General features: G+C 38.1%; 1 protein-coding gene across 2 annotated transcripts in view; it reads right to left on the bottom strand.

Moving 5' to 3' along the window:
* Positions 1 to 1,220: 1,220 nt before the first annotated feature.
* The window catches only part of spdl1 (spindle apparatus coiled-coil protein 1), a 52,410-nt gene continuing 29,514 nt past the window's right edge, over positions 1,221 to 24,116 (bottom strand). Inside the window, exons 8-13 of one of the 2 annotated variants that reach the window (XM_072280825.1) lie at positions 20,155 to 20,295; positions 19,952 to 20,055; positions 16,851 to 17,038; positions 16,455 to 16,550; positions 13,349 to 13,724; positions 1,221 to 2,738 (exon numbers count right to left, since the gene is read on the bottom strand). In XM_072280825.1, coding sequence (XP_072136926.1) covers positions 2,582 to 2,738; positions 13,349 to 13,724; positions 16,455 to 16,550; positions 16,851 to 17,038; positions 19,952 to 20,055; positions 20,155 to 20,295 — 1,062 coding nt within the window. In that variant the 3' untranslated portion in view covers positions 1,221 to 2,581. The remainder of the gene's footprint in view (positions 2,739 to 13,348; positions 13,725 to 16,454; positions 16,551 to 16,850; positions 17,039 to 19,951; positions 20,056 to 20,154; positions 20,296 to 24,116) is intronic. The other variant, XM_072280826.1, reaches the window with a different exon arrangement.

Genomic DNA, 24,116 nt, shown 5'->3' with positions numbered 1-24,116 from the left:
CTCTCCCATAAAGCTGCGACTGGTGAAGCACCCAGGCAACAATTGTTGTATGCGCAGTCTCTGCCATCTCAGCCACTGAAGCTTGTAACTCCTCCAGAGTTGTCATCAGTCTCTTGGCAGCCTCCCTCATTAATTCCCTTCTTGCACAGGCACTCAGTTTTTAAAAATGTCCTGCTCTAGGCAGATTTACAGTTGTGCCATGTTCTTTCCATCTCTTGACATAACTGTATTCCAAGGGAAACTCAGCCACTTGGAAATTTTCTTGAATCCATGTCCTGACTTGTGCCTTTGAATAACCTTTTTGTGGAGTTGTTTGGAATACTCTTTCGTCTTCATGGTATAATTTTTGCCAAGATACTGACTCTCCAGCAGTTGGACCTTCTTGATACCTGTGTATTTTTACTACAATCAATTGAAACACCTTGACTGCACATGGTGTTCTCCTTTTAACTAATTATGTGGCTTCTGAAACCAATTGGCTGCACCAGTGATGATTTGGTGTGTCATATTAAAAGGGGGGGGGTGAATACTTATGTAATCCATTGAGTTTTATATTTCTAATTAATTTAGATCACTTTGAAGAGATCTGTTTTCACATTGACAAGAGAGTCTTTCTGTTGATCAGTGTCAAAAAAGCCAAATTAAATCCACTGTGACTCCATGTTGCAAAACAAGGAAACATTAAATCTTCTAAGGTGGCGGGGGGGGGGGGGGTGAATACATTTTATGAACACTGTAATTCTGTTTTGAAAACCAGAATTAGAGCCAGCACAATGAATATTTAGCTCTTTGCGAGTGCTAGTACCAAATAATCAATGTCAAACTCTTCCACTATTATCAAAGTGCACCAATCTCTTTTCATGCTATATAGCTCCATACAGACATACCTGGTACAGCCCAAACCTGTCGAGATTACATTTTGAAATGTGAAATAAATTTCTTTGGAAAAACATAACTTTGTGCAGATATGGGCTATTAATATTCTTTTAATGGTAAATCTTCACCATTCATGTAAGAAAAAGAACAAATATAAGGTGCTGTCTGAATTATGGGTTGCAATTGTATTTAATATTAGATGCCCTTCAAAAAAGAGCTGCATTGTCCTTGATAATGTTTAATACAAATATGCAAAAGATATGTGAACTTCTCCCCTCCCCATAATACATAATGGACACAGATAAAAATTAAAATTTTATTTTTTTATTATTAAAATACATGATTCAGTAAACAATCTGCAAACCCTGAACTTAGGCAGTTAACTTATGGGGAACAAATATTAAAGGTTGTAAAAGACAAAAATTCAAACACTTTACAGGTATTGCAATATTAATTTACTTTTTTCCATTGGATATAAAATTGTTTGCAGTAAAGCTCCAGCTAAATTTTGATTATTTACTACAGAGATTAGTCTCAAGTACAAGATACAGCCAACATTCGTTATTTATTTACACTAGCATCAGATTATAAAATCTGAAGATTACATTTATAAACATTCTAACCACATTAATATTTTTGACCCCAAAATTAATCTAGGCACCTATAAAATGTTCTAATAAGGGTTTAAACAGCAAAGGGTACTACAAAGGATACTAAATCTCCCCAACTAAACCCCCTGCTACCACTTTTGAAGCAGAAAGGCAGGTGTCAGTGCTCTGATTACAATGGAATGCATTCAAGTAGTTCTCAGGGGTATGACAAATCGTCAATTTATCAAAATGAAAAGATAGCATTCACCACCTGTGGATGTGGGTAACCTTGGAACAGAAATGTTTGGCCCTGTAAGTCACCATGTTTTGAAATTATTTATTGAACATTCTAGGGAGATTTGAAATGATAGAAAACAATGCTTTTTCATATTGTGCTTTCAATGACTTTGCTAGACAGATACTTTATAGTCAATATACTGTGGGCTGTACTTGCTAATATCTCAGGGACATTTATACAAAGGATGGGATAAACTTGTCTGCACACCTGTTCACTGCTTCATTCAATAGATGGAAACTGCAATAAGAGTCTTACTTAACAGACTCTTCACTGGGAATCATGTCATCATAAATCAGTAAAAAAAAAGCTCTCATCCTCTCCAATGATACAATAAAAACAGTAGTACTTACATATTAAATATTAGCTTGTTTAAAGTTGTTAATCTTCAGGGAAAAACCAGTGGAAATTAGAGAAAACCCGAATTAAATTTTATGGCTTTCTGAATGTCTTTTGGAATTCACACTAAAACCATTATGGCCTGGCAAGAGGTTGTGTGTACAATTATTTCTTTTAGTTTCATTCTCCTCTCTGCTCTACTCTATACCCTCATTCATGACAAGGGAAATGTAAAACCCTTAGAAATACAGCTACTGAATACACCATTTAATGTGCCCCAAACAAAAATATTTGTAACTCTCATTTTCATTGGCCAGAGAACATAGATTATTTACTCAAAATGTCAGATGTGTTAATTATCTTATCCTTCTCAATGTACCGGCAATGATATTGTACACATACAGATTTACTTACATGTCCCAAGATGAACATCAGAAAGAAAATTTAAATCTTCAATACCAGAAAGGCAAATATAATATATTTACTGTTGGGCACATTGAGATTCAACAGTGGGTTGAGATGACACATGGATGACTGGGTGCATCTTCTGTCGTTTAATTTTATTCTCTCCTTTTACCTCTTCTTTGTCCAATTCCTTCTCAACTGGCTTTTCTATTTTCAGATCACCCTTGGATATCCTACAGGAAGAATATTCAAACAACCTTCCACTTTAACAGATCAAACATAATATACATGGTAACACTAGAAAGTTAACCAGCAACGATCAGAAATAAGTAACTGGTTAAAATGCACTTCCGATCTCTATCATAATTTTAACTGAACACCGAGATCCAAAGCAATTGGAAATACAATAGAATGGCTATAGATTAAAGGAAGAAAAGCATATGTAAAAATGCCTGAAAGCTCTGGATAAATCTTTGAACCAATCTACAAAAACATTAAAAGATAACCTTTACAGAAATTGTTAAATCATGCCACAGGTAAAGAGGGAACGTCAATGACTTAGAAAGACACTTTCATTTCATAGATCTGCTGTAATTTCATGATTCAATTTAATTATCTACCATTCAATCTAAGCACCAAATAGAAGAAAAGTACTATAATAAAAAGGTTAAAACAAAAAACGGCCAGCTGCTGCAACAAGACTAGATTAGTGTTCACCCTCTGCACATGGAGCAGTTCTAAGCTCTTTCTCTGTTATAAATTGCAAAGCAGTCCTGGAATATAGAGGCTCTCTATACCTTCTTGCATTTGGTTCTCCTTGCAACTTTAGAGTCCATTGAATGTCAGGGGAATGTTAATTAATTTTAAATACATTAAATGACAGAATTGAAACGGACCCATCTGAGTTTACATCATGCTTCAGCCTTAACTGGACAGAAAACCCAGAAAAAATGTGTATTGGTTCTAGCTTGTTTAAAACTTACAAGATGAATGGACACAGATCAGCTTATTCCCTTCTTTCATGCCTGAACTTTGAAATGCAAATGACAAGAACAACCTGGAGGTCAAACAGCAGCAATCTGACCTGCTATTCTGCTGCTGGACTGAGTGCTAAGAACGATGCACACTACATCCAGCTCTTCAGCTTTATGTTAATCACAGCTGGTCTACCCAACACATGTCCATTTATTTGAATGGGGTTACTGAATGCAAATAAAAAATTGAAGTGCAGACAAGTTTGTTCTTTATTTGACTCAAACATTAATTTTAAAAATCAAGATCAATTAAATATGAGTATATTTCCAATTAGTTGCTGAATAATTCAATTTAAGTCCTTTGAGAGCATCAAGCTAGTAAGCAGCTACCACCAGCACTGGTTGGTAGATAGGGTCTCATGACTCATTACCCATGACCAAGTTGCCAGTTGCAGCCCAGTTTGCTTCATGGGTCAGCACGTGAACCAAAGGGGCTGCAAAATTCGAATGTAGCTATGGAAATACTCCAAAAAAAAAGGGTGGCCAGATCCAGGACAATCTGAACAATGCATTTCTAGCTATTCAATTCATATCCTATTATTTTAAACAAGACTTTTAAATTACTCCGTAATATCCTCTGCTTTAATGAAAATTTCTAACCCTAACCCTAATGCATGGTTTTCCAGGCTTTTTATTTCTCATTATTCAAGTAAAGAAACTGCACTATACTCTCTACTGTATCCTTGAGACTATTAAAAACTCAGCCAGAGTTTAAAAAAATACACAAGGTCCTTCTGACTGAAAAAGAAGCCATTCCTTTTGTCCTCTGGGTAAAGCAAAGTATTACTACAAGTAACTTTTAGAGGAAAATAGATAAATAACATCTGATACAAAAATACAGTATTTTATAATGCAATACTATACTCACAAAATAAACACACCAATAAATTAAAACTTAGCACAAAAAAAATAAAAGTGCCTTCAAGTCCTGAAGCGGTATTTATACAATGAAGTAGCTAATTATACAACGGGAATAAGCTTAAATAATACTCCCATATTTGTTGCACAAATCATAACTCATTACAGGATGTTTTGGATCTGTCAGGATGTGATTTTTCTTAAAGCAGTCTTTCCCATACTCAAATGACCTTTTTTTGCAATGTGGCATCAAGTGATTTCTTCAACTCCTTTCAATGAGGCACAAGAATATGTGAGGTATTTATTACAATAATTCTGGAAGACTTAACTGGAGTTATGCCTGCCCTGTTTCCAAGCTGCACACCAACAAGTTAATCTTGACTCGAGTGCAACATACCTATTCTCATGAAATCACAGCAGTCTACAAAATGAATTTCTTTCAAGAATGTTCAAAGGCAATACAGTTTTAAAAGTTCACATATATAAATTTTACAAGGGCAGAGAGATAAAGATGATGCATCAGAAAGTATTTTCACACCAATAATAAAAAAAACATTGATACTCCAAGCACAATAATAGAATTACAAACCTGAAATAGTTTGTTGTTCAGGACATTAGTCTTTTAACAGTTGAAAAGCCAAAAAGCCACTTAAAACTCAGAGTTAATACTAACAAGAATTGAACTGTACCAGTGTCACAACTCAGTGAGATGTACATTTCATCAATGCACACTAATTGAACAGTTGCGGATAGATTGCATTTGAAATCTGAACATTCTATCTCCAGTGGAGGTTAGTAATGCTTTATCACTGATTTTATTTATTAATCCCCCCCTACAAGATATCATGGCATTTTTACAATCGAATACACGAGATAGATTTACATGGGTCACATGATAAAGATTTGAACTTGTTTTCTGCTTTCAAGTTCAATCTTCTGGATTGAACTCCATCTGTCACCTCTCTGCCTAGTTTTGCATTGTCAATATCATGTTGTAACTTATGACAACCTTCTACACTATCCACAATGTCACCAAGCTTCCTGTCAAACTTACTACCCTTTGCAAGCCAGTTCTGAATACACACAGCTAAGTACAAAAGCACAAAAGGGAAGTTACAACATAAGACTTCTCAGTTTCAAGCCACCAGAGATCTGAGGTAAAACAAGCTATCCTGCATTTCAAATGCTGACAATGCAATTATTAATTAGGTTTACAAAGTACAGCACAGTATGGGCTCTTTGGCCCACAATGTTCTGCCAACCTTTTAACATTCTCCATGATCAATCAAGCCCCTCCCCCTGCTACATAGCCAATAAAGCTCCATTTTCCTTTCATCCTTATGCCTGTACAAGATTCTCTTAAGTGTCTCTAACATATGAGCTACTACTACCACCACCAATACATGCCAGCCACTTACCATTCTCTTTGTAAAACTACCTACCCTCTGACATTTCCCCTCAACTTTCCTCCACTCAACTCAAAAAGGATGTCTTTTGGTATTAACGTTTACTGCCCTAGGAAAAAGACACTGACTGTTCACTCTACCATTGTCTTTTATAATCTTATACACCACTATTAAAAGTCACCTCATTCTCCTCCACTCCAAAGATGAAAAACCCAGCACATTCAACTTTTCCTCATAAGGCATGTTCTCCAGGCAACATCAGAGTTTTAGAGCTGTAACATTACCTTGCCACTCTTGAACTCAATGCTTTGACTAATTAAGGCTAACACACCATACAACTTAACCACCATACCCACTTACATGGCAACTGGAGAGATCTATGGACCTGGACCCCCAAGATGCCTTTGTTCCTCCTAACTGCTAAGCATTCGGCCACCGTATTTTGCTTTCAAGTTCAATCTCCTGAATTGAACTCCATCTGTCACTTCCCTGCCTAGCTCTGCATTGTCAGTATCACATTGTAACCTATGACAACCATCTATACTATCCACAACATCACTAAGCTTCATGTCAAACTTACTAATTCACCATTCTACTTCCTCATCTAGGCTTACAAAAATCCCAGAGAAAGGATCTGAGAACAGATCCGTACAGAACACCAGAAGTTACCCATCTCTAGACAGTATATGCTCCATCTGCTACCACCCTTTTCAAGCCAGTTTTGAATCTACACAGCGAAGTTTCCATAGATCTAATGCCTCATAACTTTCTGGATGAATCACTTTACCTTCATCAATTTATTTTGTTACCTCCTCAAAAAAAAACTCAGTTAGGCTCTCTGTCCCTCACACAGACATGCTGACTAGCCTGGTATAACTATGCTTCTCCATTAGTTTGTCCACCACCGAAGTAAGACTCACTGGTCTACAATTCCCATTACCTTTCTTGAACAAAGGAACAACATTTGCCATTCTCCAATCCTAAAAATATCCAAACTTAACATACAGCAAAGTATTCCCAAACTTGGCTCTCTCTTCCTCAAACAAACGACACATTCTCCATCCACTGCCTTTCTGTTCATTTATCTTCTTGCTTGGCACTTCAATTCAGTGAATTGACCATATTAATAGTTTCAACACATCCTCGTCATCATTCTCCTAGCCCCACTGTATGGAATACCTTAATTTGATTTTCTTACTCTTAACACAAGACATACAGTAGAATAGCAGGCTGAGCAACCCAACCTGTGCTCCAGAGGAGATTACCACCTTCCCATCACCAATATTCACTCTCCCCCTGTATTTCTTTTAGGAAGTCACCTTATTTCTCTGACTTCTCTCCAAAAATAAAAATATTCTCCTTGGCTTTTCTTATAATGATCCATCTCTTCTCTGGACTTCCAATATTTCCTCTAGAAGTAAATGTTCTACATTTTATCTTTACTATAAAAGATATGTCAATATCTTACCATAAACAGATACTCCAAAAAATGTAAAAAAAAAACACAAAAATCCTCAGGATCAGAAAATTACCATGTTACAGGTGAGAGGGAGCATGCCGGACAGCATGAAAGGGATTTTTTTTTTTAAACTTTAAAACATTTGGTATTTGATTTTTAACTTTTCTATAATTTTGATTAGATTAATTTTTTGAAATATTTGGCACAGGCAAACTGGAAAGTCAACCCAGAGGACTCCTTAAGGCAGGGATGGCCAACCTACGGCCATCGGCAAAAGTAGCACATTGGATGATTAGAAATGGCGCATTTCACCCCAATGATAATAATAAAAAAGTAAGCCTACTCGTGCAAAAAGTATTAACCAAAAACCGCGCTTGTCCCGTTCCCTAAGATTCACCCAGACCTTCCTTTTCCAGTCAGCACCACCACCACTTGTCCCAGTTACCCTGTCAGTCCCGGTGCACTTTAGGACCCAGGGGAGCTCTGGACCCACCACCCACGGCTGCTGCTGAATCCGCAGTTTCTGTTCCGTTGACGGATATGGTGAACCAGTTAAAATTAATGGATCGGTAATTCTCACATAGTGTTTATTTCGCTGTCTGCACATTTATATTTACACTGACTTACTCCTGACGCCAGACCTGGACCCGACCCGTTTACAGACCTGGAGCAGAACCGGAGCAGATTCTCAGCCACTGGTTTTCATCCCAAGTCCAGAAGAAAGGATTAATTTCTGGCGATCATTACCCTGCAAACATTTTCCAGAACTAAGAAAATTTTCCCCAGAGTTATATTTGTCATTTCGGAATGACGTACAGATGTGAACAAGCATTTTCAGCCATGAAATTGACTAAAAACAAAACGAGGTCACGATTGACTCACTCAAATTTGAAGAATTCTCTGCTGCTCCCAGTAACTAATTTAACTCCAAACATTAAAAGCTTGGCAAAATCAAAACAGACTCAAAAGTCTCATTAAGGTAAGTAATGTTTATCTTGTTGTTATATTAAATCAATATCATGTAAAAATGCTAAGTATGTCTATATTAACATATTTTTACAAGAATTGAATGGAGGTACAAGAGTTGTATAGTGCATCTGAACTCGTGCGTGAAAAAATTGATGCATGGAATGTAAAAGGTTGGCCACCCCTGCCTTAAGGTTACTTAACCAGTCACTAACTTTGTCCTGTCCATTTTCTGACCAATTTTCCAAATTTTTTAAATTACCTTTATCTAAAAATCTTTTGATCTCAATCTACAATATGCTCAATGGCTAAGCATCTACAGTTCTGCGATATAGTTAGGAACCACTTTTGTTTAACACTTTGGTATGACAAAATATGGTTTCCCCATGGGGGAGCAATTATAAGCACAATATTACAGATTATTCAAAGTAAAAGTTTCCAAATATGCACAAGATTTTACCAAGCCATTTTATTCTCATAGTAACATAATAGAAGCATTTAGGCCATTTGGCCTCTTGAGCATGATACAACTGCAACATCTTTTCCTCCAACAATCTCCTACCCACACCCCATACCCTTCAATTTCTCTAATATCCAAATGTCCATGAATCTGGTTTGAATGAGATCAATGGTGAGCCTCCTCAGTCATCCATGGTAAAGAATTACAAAGATCTATCACAGTGCATGAATAAATGATCTACCACTTATTGTGTGGTTGTGACCCTTGGAGAAAATTTCACCCCGATCCCTACCTGGTCAAGTCCTCCAAAAATAATAACAACAACAACTGGAACATTTCTATTAAGTTACCTTTTCTAAGTTAAAAAGACAAACTTCAGGTGTGAACTCACTAAAGGCAAATAAAAATATAGTAACCTTTATTTTTGTACTCAAATTGTTGAGCAACAAAGATCAACTTCACATTTGTCTTCCTGGAGACACAAGAGACTGTAGATGCTGATATCTGGACCAACAAGCAATCTGCTAGATGAACTCAGTGGGTTGAGCAGTATCTGGGGCAGAAAACAAATTGTCGATGTTTTAAGTCAAAAACCTGCATTAGCACTGAAAGAGACAAGATGGCTAGTATAAACCACCTTTGTTTTCCTAACTGCCTGGCACACCTGCATGTTATGCAGGCACCTTGTGTACAAGGTTACTAGGTCCACTTCACAATCTCTACCAAATTTTACTGCAACTGCTGTTATTGCCAAAGCTCAACTCATTATGCAGAGATAATCAAAATGGCACAAATCTAATGGTTTCTCATGGAACTGATGAATAGATTACAATTATTCATTAAATACTGAAAAATAAGCAACTTGGAAATCAGTATTTCCCCTCACCTCTTTCTACTAAATGCTCTGGTTGCAAATCTATATCCTTAATTATTGAACCAGATTTAGTAGCTGGTTTGTTGCTTATATTCAGTCTGCTGTAATACACTGCAAGATTCTTTTTATATTCTACAGAACTGATTTCAATTTATGTATGGAATTTAAAATTCTAATGTATAAAAATGCTGATTATTTCAATATTAGTGCAACAGTATTTAAGAGAGCAAACCATACTATTTTTCAGAGACAATTACAGCGCCTGTAAAAAGTATTTACCCCACCTTGGATGTTTTCATTTATTATTGTCTTACAACATTGAATTATAGTTGATTTATTTTTTTTTACTCTGATCAACAGAAGACTATCATGTCAAAGTGAAAACAGATCTCTACAAAGTGATCTAAATGAATTACAAATATAAAACACAAAATAATTAATTGAATTAATTACTCACCCCCTTCAAGTCAATATTTAGTAGATGCACCTTTGGCAGCAATTACAGCCTTGAATCTGTGTAGATAAGTCTCTTATTGACTTTGCACATCTGGGCACTGTTTCCCCCTATTCTTCTTTAAAAAATTGCTCAAGCTCTGTCAGATTGCATGGGGATCGTGAGAAAACTACCCTTTAACTCCAGCCACAAATTCTCAATTGGATTGAGGTCCTGACTATGACTTGGCCACTCAAGAACTTCAACTATGTTGTTTTTAAGCCATTCCCATGTAGCTTTGGCTTTATGCTTGGGGCCACTATCTTGATGGAAAACAGATCTTCTCCCAAGTCCCAGTTCTCTTGCAGACTGCATCAGGTTTTCCTCCAGGATTTTCCTGTATTTTGCTGCATTCATTTTATCCTCTACCTTCACAAGCCTCCCAGAGCATGCTGCAGTGAAGCATTCCCACAGCGAGATGCAGCCATCAATATGCTTTGATGAGGTGCGCTGTTTGGCTTACGTCAAACATAGAGTTTAGGCTGATGGCCAAAAATCTCAATTTTGGTTTCCATCAGACCTTTTTCCATCTGACTTCAGTCTCCCATATGCCTTCTGGCAAACTCTAGCCAAGATTTTATCTGAGTTTTTTCCCCCCAGCAGCAGCTTTCTCTTTGCCACACTCTCATAAAGCTGCGACTGGTGAAGCACCCAGGCAATGGTTGTTGTATGTGCAGTCTTTCTCATCTCAGCCACTGAAGCTTGCAACTCCTCTAGAGTCGTCATAGATCTCTTGGTGGCCACCCTCACTAGTCCCCTTCTTGAATGGTCACTCAGTTTTTGAAGACTGCTTGGTCTAGGCAGATTTACAGCTATGCCAAATTCTTTCCATTTCTAGATGATTAACTTAACTGTATTCCAAGGGATAGTCAGTGATTTGCTTGGACTGTTCTTTTGTCTTCATGGTGTAGCTTTTGCCAAATACTGACTCACCAGCAGTTAGACCTTCCAGATAGAGGTGTATTTTTACTACAATCAATTGAAACACCTTGACTGCACACAGGTGATCTCCATTTAACTAATAATGTGACTTCTAAAACCATTTGGTTGCACCAGTGATGATTTGGTGTATCACATTAAAGGAGATGAATACTTATTCAATTAATTATTGTTTTATATTTGTAAATCATTTAGATCACTTTGTAGAGATCTGTTTTCACTTTGACAAGATTAAGTCTTTTTCTGTTGATCAGTGTCAAAAAAGACAAATTAAATCCACTGTGATTCAATGTTGTAAAACAATAAAAGATGAAAACTTCTAAGGAGTGTGAATACTTTTTATAGGCACTGTATATCTTATTACTTTGAAAAACAAACCAGCTGTCACCATTTCTGCTGACGGTGGTCTACAGTGAAGCTAGTAGTAATGCAAAAGCTACATCATAAATTAGAATATATTATTCAATTACAAAACTCTACCATAACAGCCCCAAGCCCAGCTGCGAAAGGACAAAGGTTGGGCATGTGACTATCAGTCCCATTCCGTAGAAAGCCAGTGCAATAGAAAGACAAGGAAGAGCTCCAAAGGCTTCATCCCTGGGAGAGGAAGAGTACACGAAGAAGATAGGCTACATCAGGTGACAATTTGAAAGACTGGTCCAGGACAGAGGACTCTGGCAAGCTATTGTCGGTGGCCTATGCCCCAGGAGGGATGATTGTGCTTAAGTAACTGGAATACAAGCCTAATTGTTCTATTACTGCTGTATGTTCACTAGATCACGTTTATAACCACATTTAAATGGTATTCAGTTTGAAAAGAACCTATTTAGTTTTTAAGGAAACAATCCAAAACAGTTAAACAAATGCATCAGTTCTATTCTCAAGTCATTATCAATAGTGGTTTACATTTATTACCAGTTCTGTTATGTATAATTTATTAGCACAGTACATGCTCACAAGATAGAAAGTGAAAATTGTTTAGCAGAATTCAAAATATTGAAGAGGAAGGATGGCAAAAAGAGATGAGAATATATACAAAAAGAAAGAAAAGAACAGCTGCAGAACCCTGTCACTGAATTCATTTGGAAATTGCTGCCCACAGTCAGAACAGAAATATCAGGTTACATACACATTTCTAGCAGTTTTCATTGCATCCTAGCGATTAACCAAGTATTTTATAGGGGAAGTCATCTTTGACAAGCGGAGCTATATTTTGAAGTGTCAGTTTAACCCGTTGAAGGCAGCATGGATCTAAAGTTGTTTAAGATGTAGGAGAAAAGACAAAAGGACAAGTAAGTTTCCAGTAAGGAAAGAATATTCAGGTGATACAAATAAAGTGAACAATATCAGAGTAATGATATTATACTTAACACAATTCTGTTTGAATGAGAACAGCATGCACTGCCAGTCTACCCATGATAATTCAGTTGTGTCTGCACAAAAATAAATTACCCAATAATTTCAATTAAGCAAAGAAAAGAAACTGCTTCGACAAAATTATCAGGCAATTTCAAACACACAAATGAATAAAATATGATCCCAAATTATGGAGTTCAAGATCACTAGATAAGAAATTCTTAAGAAAGAGGAGTTAAGAATAGTGCAGATACTTCCAAAAAAAAACCCTTTCATCCTGCAAGTTTCTGAAAGCAACAGCTTGTTGAGTGACATTGTGATAGCAGGTCTATTGGCTGGATCAAGAACAGCACTAATAAATGACTGAGAAAGGATTAATCTTGTTTTGGAGGATATTGAAATAGCAGAGTATTGAAGCCATTAAGTCTAAGGGAAAGTAAAAGTAAATGAAAAAAAAAATCTAACTTTGACAGCTTTGACAGCAAATCAGAACAAAATAAGTGTTTTTAAACTGAAGCTCAGGTGAATAAATGAGGCAAATTTGACAATTATTTATGACACTGGTTTCAGTCCACTTCTTTACATAGACAGGTTCAAGCATTTCAAAGCAGTTACAAAAGCAAAGGTGAGCACACAGAGGGAAATGGAAAGAAAAATTAAATTAGGTTGCAATTGCAGTACTTTTAAAATTAATAATCAAAAAAATGCATGGTTCTGATTAACAAGATTATGCTAGCTGAATAATATGCATTCCAAAACTGCAGCAAGCAGGACAAAATGGTTTTAAAAAACTGCACACAACCTAGGCCTGCCTTTTCATTAAAATACATCTAGTCTTCCATAATTTGGAGAGTCCAAACTTTGGTAAGGCAGTGAAAATGGTGAAAACATAGCCAAAGAAACCAAGAACAAAGCACAGACCATAGTTCATGCAGTAGAAGAAGTGTGCAGCAGGCCAGCGAGAAATGTTGGGCAATAGTTGAAATCGAGGCACTGACCTTGGGGAGGGAGTTGGTCTGGAGACTTCAGTCTTCCTCCCTTCAGAAAGAACTTGAATTTCACCTGCTTCTTGCATGATCCGTACCCGTTTGCCTTCTTTAGGAGTTTGTTTACTGTCTAGTTCCAGTTCTGTTATTTGTGTGTCATTAGCAGACAGCGGACCCAAAGATGGAGTAGATTGTACTTCAGTTTCAGAGAGTGGAGTTGAATTCTCATTGTGCAGCATATCAGTCTGCCTTTTTCTGGTTTCAGTCACTTTATCAGATGACAGAGTAGTCTCATTAGCTGGAGTAATACTGCATACAAGTTGAGCTTCTTCATGCACTTCAACTGGAAGTCTCTCCTTTTTGCAGTTTTGTGTCCTGTTCTTAACTTCTGGAATTCAAAATTTACAAATTTAATTCTAGCTAACAGATTTAGTTTTGATCTTAAAAATATTTAGTAAGGGATTCTAAAAGCTCTTATCTTACAGAATGATACAGTACAGAAGCTTTATATTTCTAATTGTATTTATTGAAAGTGCATTATTAAAATAGCCATTTAGCTTCCAAATAGGTCAGATATACAAAAGAAAATTGGATAGTGCTCCTCCATCAGTTTGCTGGAGCATCCAAGGGACATAACATTTATGAAGTCACTCCTTTGTCAACTTTTTCCAAGATTCATTTGTAAAGTTCACTTCATTTGAAAGTGGTAGCAGTAAATAGTTAATACAAAAATAAATTATGTGCTTAATTTAAGAAAAAAAAATCCAAATCTGGTTGGAGAGAGAAACTAGAATGGAACATCTAAAATTAAAATCCAAACATATTCTTTTAAAAATATTGTTCATCTTTATTAAATTTTCATTGTAAGCAATGTATTTTTTTCAAAGAAAGGTTTCCTGATGTTGACACTATTCACCTTGGATCATTGCACCACCTGACAATGGGACCAGGTGATTCAGCTCTTCAAACAGATTGCAATATTAAATTATAACTTGTATATAGTTTAAACCCACATAGCTCTCCGGTTTTACATCGCGACATGCAATTAAAGATCCATCACTTTGAGCAATGAAAATAGCAATTGAAAGTAATTTTGAGATCAAGCACATATATTATACCAATCTAAATTTATTGGAAATCTTCATTTAGAGTAAGAATGCTCTTGCATTTATATTACAATAATGCACCAAAACAGATTTCTAATTATTTACTATATTGCTAGGCTAAACAAACTCAGTATGGTTTTTAAGTGTACAACTATACCATACAAAATTCTTTTGAGGGTTGATGTGTCCTTTAGATGGAGCATCGAGAATCAAGAGTCAGTCTCAGCTTGAGAAGCTAGCTATTTACAGCAGAGATGAGAATTAATTTCCTCATCCGCTGGAAAATAAATATTCAGCATTCTCTAAGCTGAGGAATAAGACAGACAGATGTTTAAAAAAAAAATAAAAGGTATGACTTTAGTGCAAGAAAGTGACGATGAGGTAGAAGATCACTCATGATCTTGCTGAAAGGCAAAGTTGAGACAAGGGGCCGATTGATCTTCTGCAGCTTTTGTTTTCTGTGATAGCAAGCATGTAAAGATGAAATAACTGAAGGTAAGCAATATTCAATCTTAAGGCAACGGCTCCAGGGAAATAACACTTGTTTATGTATACTACAGAATCTAGCTGGAAACATAGATGATGGCATTTAATAAATTAAAAAAAATAATGTATTCAACATAGCTTCAAATTAAATTAATAACTAGAATTATTTATCACTTGAACACCTCTGAGATTAATAATGCATTGAGCAAAAGTAAGAAAGTATTTCTACATTCTATAGTGTTACAGGAAAGACACAGGCATGGATAGAGGAATGACTAACTGGCAGAAGGCAATGAGTGGGAATAAAGGGAGCCTTTTCTGGTTGGCTGCCAGTGGCTAGTGGTGTTCCTCAGGGGTCATTATTGGGACTGTTGCTTTTCGCATTGTTCGTCAATGATTTAGAAAGTGGCGAACTGATGGCTTTGTGGCAGTTTCCAGATGATACAAAGATAGCTGAAGGGGTAGATAGTACTGAGGAAACAATGCGATTGCAGCAAGACTTTGACAAGTTGGAAGAATAGGCAAAGAATAGGCAGATAGAATAGTGCTGGGAAATGTATGATAATGCATTTTGGTAAAAGGAACAATAATGCGGACTATCATCTAAATGGGGAGAAGGTTCAAACATCAGTGGTGCAGTGGGCCTACAGAGTCCTTGTGCAAGGCTCCCAGAAGGTTAATTTACACGTTAAGTCTGTGGTAAAGAATGCTTTTGTAATGTTGGCATTTATTCCAAGGGGATAGAATATAAAAGCAAGGAGACAATGCTGAGCCTTATAAGACATTAGTCAGGCCGAACTTGGAGTACTGTCAACAGTTTTTGGCCGCAGATCTCAGAAAGGATGTGCTGTCATTGGAGAGAATCCAGAGGAGGCTCAAAAGGATGATTCTGGGAACCACAGGGTTACTATGTGAGGAATGTTTGGCAACTTTGGGCCTGTACTCACTGGAATTTAGAAGAATGCGGGGAGATCTCATTGAAACCTACCGAATGTTGAAAAGACTAGATAAGGTGGATACGGAAAGGATGTTTCCCTTGGTGGGGATATCCAGACCTAGAGGGCACAGCCTCGAAATTGACCTTTTAAGAACAGTGGTAAGGAGGAATCTGTTTTTTTAAAGCTAGAGAGTACTGAATCTGTGGAATGCACTGCCACAGAGCGTGGTGGAGGCCAAGGCCGTGTGTATATTGATAGTTTCCTGATTGGTCAGGGCATCAAAGGATATGGTGAGAAGGCATATGTGCAGGGTTGAGTGGGATCTGGAATCAGCCATGATGGAATGGCAGAATAGACTTGATGGGTTTAAGGCCCAATTCTGTTCCCATGTCTTCTGGTTAATAACTCACCTGAATTCTGAAGAATGGCATGCGTAAAGGATGTGCTATCATTTAGAAGGAATAAGAAACTGGCACTGAATTTTTTCAGGAATATTAAAAGTATATTGTCTTTATTGCCTATGTTCTTGAAAATTTTAAAAAGAATTACATCATGCCTTAAGAGTCCAATTGCCAACTAATTAAATACCTTGAAGAAATCTGTGGGAATTCAAGGGAATTTTGTTCCCTTCTACCATGCAGGAGAATAAAGCACTGATAAACTTCCAAGTTAGAAACTTGCACACTACAAAACATAAAAATAACTGGAACAATTAAATTTAAAAAATTGAATTCATAAAGGCATCTTCATGCTTCCATTAAAATGCTTAACAAATGATCTTAATGTAGTTATTGTTGGAAAGCAGAGATTAAGACACACCATTTATGCGCAAAAGGTTGCTGTAAATACTAACAAGCTAATCATCATGTAAGCTACTTTACTGATGTCAGTTCAGAGGTAATGGTGTTCAGTGAACTGGGGATAACTATCCTGTTCTTGACTGCAGGCTTTTAAAAATTCAAATTTATAAGTTCACAAAGATACCTTCAGGTTCGTATTTAAGCCTCATCTCATCCAGTTTGACTCGAAGCTTCATGTTTTCACTCTGATATTGTTTCAACTGTCTCTCATTGGTGTAAAATTTACGTTCAACTTCTAAGACACGCTGACTCTCTGCAAGAGCCTTCATGCGTTGTAAAGAGAGCTCATCATTCACTGTCTGATTTTCTTTCCTAGTGTAATAGTTACATTATATTAGTGACATTAATACAGAAATTCATCAAGTTTTAATGTAATAAAGAGCATGTTCTATAGCCATTTTTCCCTCATTTAAAGTAAAACTTATTCCTACCAGATCCTGTCAAAGTTCAAGTTTAACTGCAATAAGGGATAAGTGGTTGCAATAATACATCCAATACGCTCAAATTCACCCGGTCTATTTCCAACACCTCCTTTCCCTTTCTCAATCTCACTGTCTCTATTGCCAGAGACAAATTATCCACCCTTGGACTCTCACAGCTACCTAGACTACACCTCGTCCCACTCTAATACTTGTAAAAACGCCATCCCCTTTTCTCAATCCCTCTGCCTCCACCGCATCTGCTCTCAGGATGAGGCTTTTCATTCTAGAACAATGAGATATCCTCCTTTTTCAAAGAAAGGGGCTTCTCTTCCTCCACCATCAACGCTGCCTATAACTGCATCTCTTCCATTTCATGCATGTCTGCTCTTACCCCATCCTCTAGTCATCTTACCAGGGATAGGGTTCTTCTTGTCCTCACCTACCACCCCACCAGACTCCGCATCCAGCAAATAATTCTCCGAAACTTCTGCCACCGTCAAACACATCTTTCCATCCCCACCCAGCAGCCCCCAGTTTCTGCTTTCTGCAGGGATCGCTCGCTATGCTACTCCTTTGTTCATTCGTCCCTCTCCACTGATCTCCCTCCTGGCACTTATCCTCACAAGCGTAACAAGTCCTACACCTGCTCCCTCACTACCATCCAGGGCTCTAAACAGTCCTTCCAGGTGAGGCGACACTTCACCTATGAGTTTGTTGGGGCCATTTACGGTGTTTGGTGCTCCTGGTGTGACCTCCTGTACATCGGTGAGACCTAACAAAGATTGGGAGACCACTTCGCCAAGCATCTACTCTCTGTCTGCCAGAACAAGTAGGATCTCCCAGTGTCCACCATTTTAATTCCACTTCCCATTCCAATATGTCCATCCATGGCCTCCTGCATCGTCATGATGAGGCCATACTTTGGTTAGAGGAACAACACTTAATATTCCATTTGGGTAGTCTCCAACCTGATGGCATGAACATCGATTTCTCAAACTTCTGGTAATGACCCCCCAACACTCCCCCTCCTTCTCCACTTCCCATCCTCTTTTCCCTCTCACCTCTTCTCACCAATCCACTTCCCAGCCCTTTACTTTGTTCCTCCCCCTGTAGGTATCACCCATCACCTAGTGGTTCTTTCCCACTTCTCCCCATATGTTAAATGTACTCCTCAGTTTTTTTTCTCCAGTCCTGCCAAAGGGTTTCGGCCCAAAGTGTCAACTGTACTTTTTAGATGCTGCCTGGCCTCTAAAGTTCCTCCAGCAATGTGTGTGTGTTGCTCGGATTTTCAGCATCTATAGATTTTTTTCTTGTTTGTGCAATAATACATACTTTGTATACAACAGATATGGAGGAAGAAATGGTTACAGCTGAAGTAGAAAGAACTACATGGAAAGACACTGCATATTTAAAATGCATCATCCAATTAATTAAAGAATTAATATTCTATTATTTGTTGTAGATATTCCCTTTGTTCTTTTAAAAGTACTCTAAACTTTTAAATTTAAAACAAATACTTTGCTACTTAATGCAGACACCAAGGTAGCTTTTGAACCTCCTAACTGGAAACTTTTCAAAAATAAAGAAAACTACAACACTGATATTCCTTTGTAGTTCAGGTTTCATTCCCCATCAAGATTTGTTGAAATAAGACTAAACCAAACTTGCATAATTTCCAAACAAGTTCATGCTCAGTTATTAGGTTAGGTAGCTAGCAGGACTCACTGTCACCTCACTGGCTGTAGCAGCATACTACATTGTGCTGCTATAGACCTGTGAGCAAATCCAGTAAAAGGAATACTGTAACTAAGAAGTGACAACTAAAAAAAATGGAGACTTAAAAAAAAAAAGTGTAAACCTGAACATGCTGGAAACATTCAGCACACCAAGTAGAATCTGAGGATGAAAATAATAAGAAAATTTCAGCTCCAGGTCCCTTTATCAGAACCAGAAGTGAGAAACTCCTTAAATTAGATTTTATGCTGGTATGGAGCACAACTGTACTAGGGATATTTTCCAGGTCAAAACACTGAGTAACTAAACATACCTCCGTTTGTAGTTTCAAAGACAATGCCCACATATACATTAAGTGACTGCATGGCAATCAAATGAATTCTTTACTCTGACTGCAGTTGCAGACATCCCACTCTGCAAAAACTCATTTCAGGGAGGTAGCACCATCAATTTGCGAGAGACTCCCGGAACTTCCGGGAGAGGTGGGATGTCGGCAATAGAGTAGCTCCTGAGCAGCTAGCCAGCTAGTTTAAATAACATTAGCTATGACACCTGTTAAACTCACCTCAACATGTCTTTTACAGTCTTAACCCACCATGGGCAATAGAAAAGTCACTGTTGCAAACAGTGCAGCGAGCAACATTGTCATTATTTTTGACTCCTATTAGGCAGGGGTAGACTTTAGGGTAGTCTGGAGTGACGTACGTTTTATATTTTCTTTTTTTGGAACCCTCTCCCTCTCTCGTGGTCGCTCGCGCACGCTCTCTCTTTCTCTCTCGCGCTCTCTTGCTTTCTCTCGCTCTCAAAAAAATCGATTTCTGTGATATTGTACATAATTTGTGGGCATCAGGGAGCCACTATTAATATGCGGGAGACTCCGGAACTTCTGGTAGAGGTGGGATGTCTGCAGTTGCTGTCTAACAGGCCATGACTCTCAACATTTTCTGATAGTCAATTCCATCTCCCAGAGGCATCAATATACTCAAAGGCAGCTAACCTAAAGCTAGCTTCCTGATGAAACTATTTTCACAAGCTTATTTATTGTTCATAATGCAAACCTGAAACATACTTGGCATTATCAATTTGTTGTTTCAGCAATTCAACGTAATACTGCCCATCTCCAAAATCTGCAGCATCAACTTCATTATGATTTTCTCCAGAATCATAATTCATCTAAAATATAAAAAGATAAAGAATGGGGAAACATTGCTTTCATAATATTACCTGATTTTCAATTGCTAACTCCAATTCAAACTGACAAGTTTCACTTACTTCCATTTTTTCCAGACGTCGTAGCTTTACCACTAGAGCTTGAATTTCATTATTCTTCTGTGCGAGCATTGATTGTAAACGTTCCAGCTGTCCTGGGTCTGACTGTAAGCCCTTTATTTGTAACATGGTGGCTATCTGCACCTAAAAAAATAAAATCAGAACCTTGAAGTCCTTAGGTATTATTGCAAGTGTCAAAATTTTCTTAACATTGTTATTCAAATTGTATCCAAATATTCTTGTAATTTTTCCTTCTGAACACAATACTCTCAAAAATAAAAACAAAATGGAGAAACAAAAGGACCAGTAACTCAGAGGTCTGGGAAGGCTGCTCTCGGACATGAGCTCACTTCTCACTACTGCATCTGAATTTAAATTCAGTTAATAATTTAATAATGAATCACAATCAGAATCAGATTTACTAACACTGGCATATGTCATGAAATTTGTTGTTTTGCGGCAGCTGTACATTGCAATACATAATGAAAACTATAAATTACTATGCAAATTAAATAAGTAGTGCAAAAAGAGGGGATAAAGAAAAAGTAGTACTTATGGGTTCATTGTCCATTCAGAAATCTGAAGGCAAAGGGGATAAAATGATATTATTATTGTTTGCAGATAACAGCAAGAAAAATGTAATCATAATTCCTCTGGAAAAGGATACAAACCACTCTAAGGTTAAAAGATAGTCTATTTCAAAGGGATAAGAACAGATCTGGCCTCAAGAAACTGCCCAAAGTTTATACTTAAGCAATATCTAATTCTTTAGAGTGGACAGTTTAAACCACCACATACACACATTCCCATGAGGGAAAAAAAAGAGGATGATGTTGAAGCCAGAACTCCATGCAGGATAACAAAGCTAGAGTGTAACAATATAGTCAGAGAATATGATATTTGCTAAATTAGCACAAATGAGAAGCAGATCCAGGAAGATTGGATGGGAAAAAAGAAACAGGAGGAAAAGAAAACCTGAAGGAAGACAGACAATAAACCTAAAAATATTCTGTATGCATGTGAACAAGGGATGTAATATGAGAGGTGAGGCCAAAAAGAAATGGAAAAGGAAATATTGGCCTGGAGGCAGAAAGTTTGGCTGAGCTAAAAAATATGTACTTCACACTGATCTTCACCAAAAAACATACAAATTTATGAATTATGAGGAATTGACTACTCGCCTACTTGAACCTTTCCCTTAAACTCAAGTCCCAGTAACATCCTTGTAAATTTTCTCTGCACTCTTTCAATCTTATTTACATCTTCCCTGTATGTAGGTGACCAAAACTGGATGCAATGCTCCCAATTTGTCCTCACCAACATCTTGTACAACTTCAACAAAACATCCCAATTCCTGTACTCAGCACATTGATTTATGAAGGACAATGTACCAAAAGCTTTCCTTGCAACCCTACCTACCTGTGACACCACTTTCAAGGAATTATGGATCCGTATTTCCAGATCTCTCTGTTCTACCGCACTCCTTGATGCCCTACCGCTCACTATGTAAGACCCACCCTCACTGGACCTCCCAACTCACACTTGTCTACATTAAATTCCATCTGCCATTTTTCAGTTGGTCCAGATGGCATTTGCATTCCTCTGCCCAGCTTACCAACAAGCAACCTATCAATGCCATTCTGTAGCTGAAGACTACTCTCTGTCAATACCACCAATTCTTGTGTCTCCTGCAGATTCTGGGCTTTATATAAAGAAGTATCTGGTACAAATGCAAAGATGGAATGTAATCCTAAAAAAAATGAGGGGGAAACGATAAGGTTAGGACATACACAGTAAATTGAGGGACTCCTAAGAAGAATGATGATTAGAGACCTTGCACTGCACGTCCAAGGATCCTTGGGGAAGATAATAAAGCTGCATATGGGAATTTTAATTCATTAGATGGAGCATAGAATACACAAGTTTGGTGGGGGGGGGGGAAGAGAAGGGTTATGATACCAATGAAAATGTTACTTGGGCCACAGCTAGAGTACAATGTTAAGTTCACTGTCACCTGACTGTACATGTATACAACCAAATGAAGCAATGTTCCTCTGGACCACAGTGCACCCATACAAGTCACACATACAAATCAAAATATCCTATCTACAAGTTAAGAATACACTGTATAATTGAAAATGTATGTAGTAAAGTGCATCATGAGTAAACAGTAAGCAGCTTATTGCCCTTGTGTCAAGACCTCAGTGGTGACAGGATATTCATTAGTCTCACAGCTTGAGGGAAGAAGCTGTTGCCCAGTTTGGCAGTCCAAGTCCTACTGCTTCAATACCTCCTTCCTGATGGTAGTGGGTCCAGAGATTGTGGGATGAGTGGTAGGGATCTTCAACAATGCTTTGGGCCCTTCGTCTGCAACACTCCCAGTAAATGTCACAAAAAAAAAAAAAAAAGGAGGGGGAGGAGACCCCAGTGATCCTCTCAGTGAAATTTACTATCCTCTGTAGGGTCTTGTGGTCCAATGCTTTGCATCTTCCATATCACACAACGATGCAGCCAGTCAGGACACTCTCAATGATCCCCCTGTAGAAAATTGTTAGAATGAAGACAGAGAGACATGTATGCCTCAATTTCCTCAGCGTTGACACTGCTGTGCCTTCTTGACTATGAGATGTTGTTGTAGATCCGGGTTAGATTGTCCATTAGGTGTATACCAAGGAACTTTGTGCTCTTCATTCTCTCCATGGCAAGGCCATTGATAAGCAATGGAGAGTGGTCGACCTGTGCCTTCCTGAAGTCCACAATCATCTCTTTTGTCTTGTTCATGTTGAGACTCGGGTTGTTCACTCACTATTTGACAAGCCTCTCTACCTCCTCTCTGTATGCCAAGTCATCATTGTTGCTGATGAGGACAATCAGTGTACCATCTGTGAACTTGATGATGTAGTTGGAACTGAATCTGGCTGGCAGTGCAGTTGTACGTCAACAATGGACCGAGCACCATAATCCTGGTGGGCACCAGTGCTCAGCGTGATGGAGCTTGAGATGTTGCTGCCAACTCAGACTGTCTGGGCTCTTTCCATCAACAAGACCCAGTTACAGAGAGGGTGTTGAAAACCAATGAGGGCAGTTTACTCACCAGCCTCTGAGGGATGATGATGTTAAATGTCACGCTGAAATCGATGATTAACATCCTGGCATATGAGGTATCGTTTTCTAGGTGGGACGGGATAGAGCAAAGGGCCAAAGCTATGGCATTATCAATGGACTTGTTTAAGCGGTATGCAAACTGGATAGGGTTCAATGTAACTGGAAGGTGCGATTTTATACAATCTATTACCAGCTGCTTAAAGCACTTCATACAATCCATTACCAGCTGCTTAAAGCACTTCATCATTGTTGAAGTCCGGGCCACTGGGTGTTAATCATCTCTTGGGCACCAGAGTGATGGCAACTGCCTTGAAACCTGCAGGGACAGTAGAATGCTTCAGAGAGATTTTGAAAATGTCCATTAAGACCCCTGTTAGCTGGGTCACAAGGTCCCTCAGCAGCTGACCAGGTTATGTTGTCCGACCCTGCACAGGGCTTACCCTGGCTAGTGTCCTCCTTGCCCTTGCTGCGGCCAGACAGTGTGCCAGTTTCAGAGGGACAGAGAGGGCTTTCCTGAATGACACATCACACAGTTGGTCAAATTGTGCATAGAAAACATTTAGCTTATTGGGAAGGGAGGTGTCACTGTCATTGACGGTCAGGGTGGACTAGTAATTGGTTATGGTTTGTATACCTTGTCACATGTGCCACATGTCCCTAGTGTCAGAAGTGTCTGGATATTCTGTGCATACTCTGTCTTCCTGTAGTCATAGGGGACTCAATAGTTAGGGATACAGACAGAAGATGCTGTAGCAGCAAATGAGATAGCAGGATAGTGTGTTGCCTCCCAGGTACGAGGGACCAGGATGTTTCTGAGCGGTTGTAGAATATTCTTGAAGGACAGGGTGAGCAGCCAGAGG

The sequence above is a fragment of the Mobula birostris genome, chromosome 16 (assembly GCF_030028105.1).
Source record: "Mobula birostris isolate sMobBir1 chromosome 16, sMobBir1.hap1, whole genome shotgun sequence".
Lineage (NCBI taxonomy): Eukaryota > Metazoa > Chordata > Chondrichthyes > Myliobatiformes > Myliobatidae > Mobula > Mobula birostris.
Note: the sequence above shows the minus strand (reverse complement) of the source record. Positions and strands in the feature narration are given on the sequence as shown.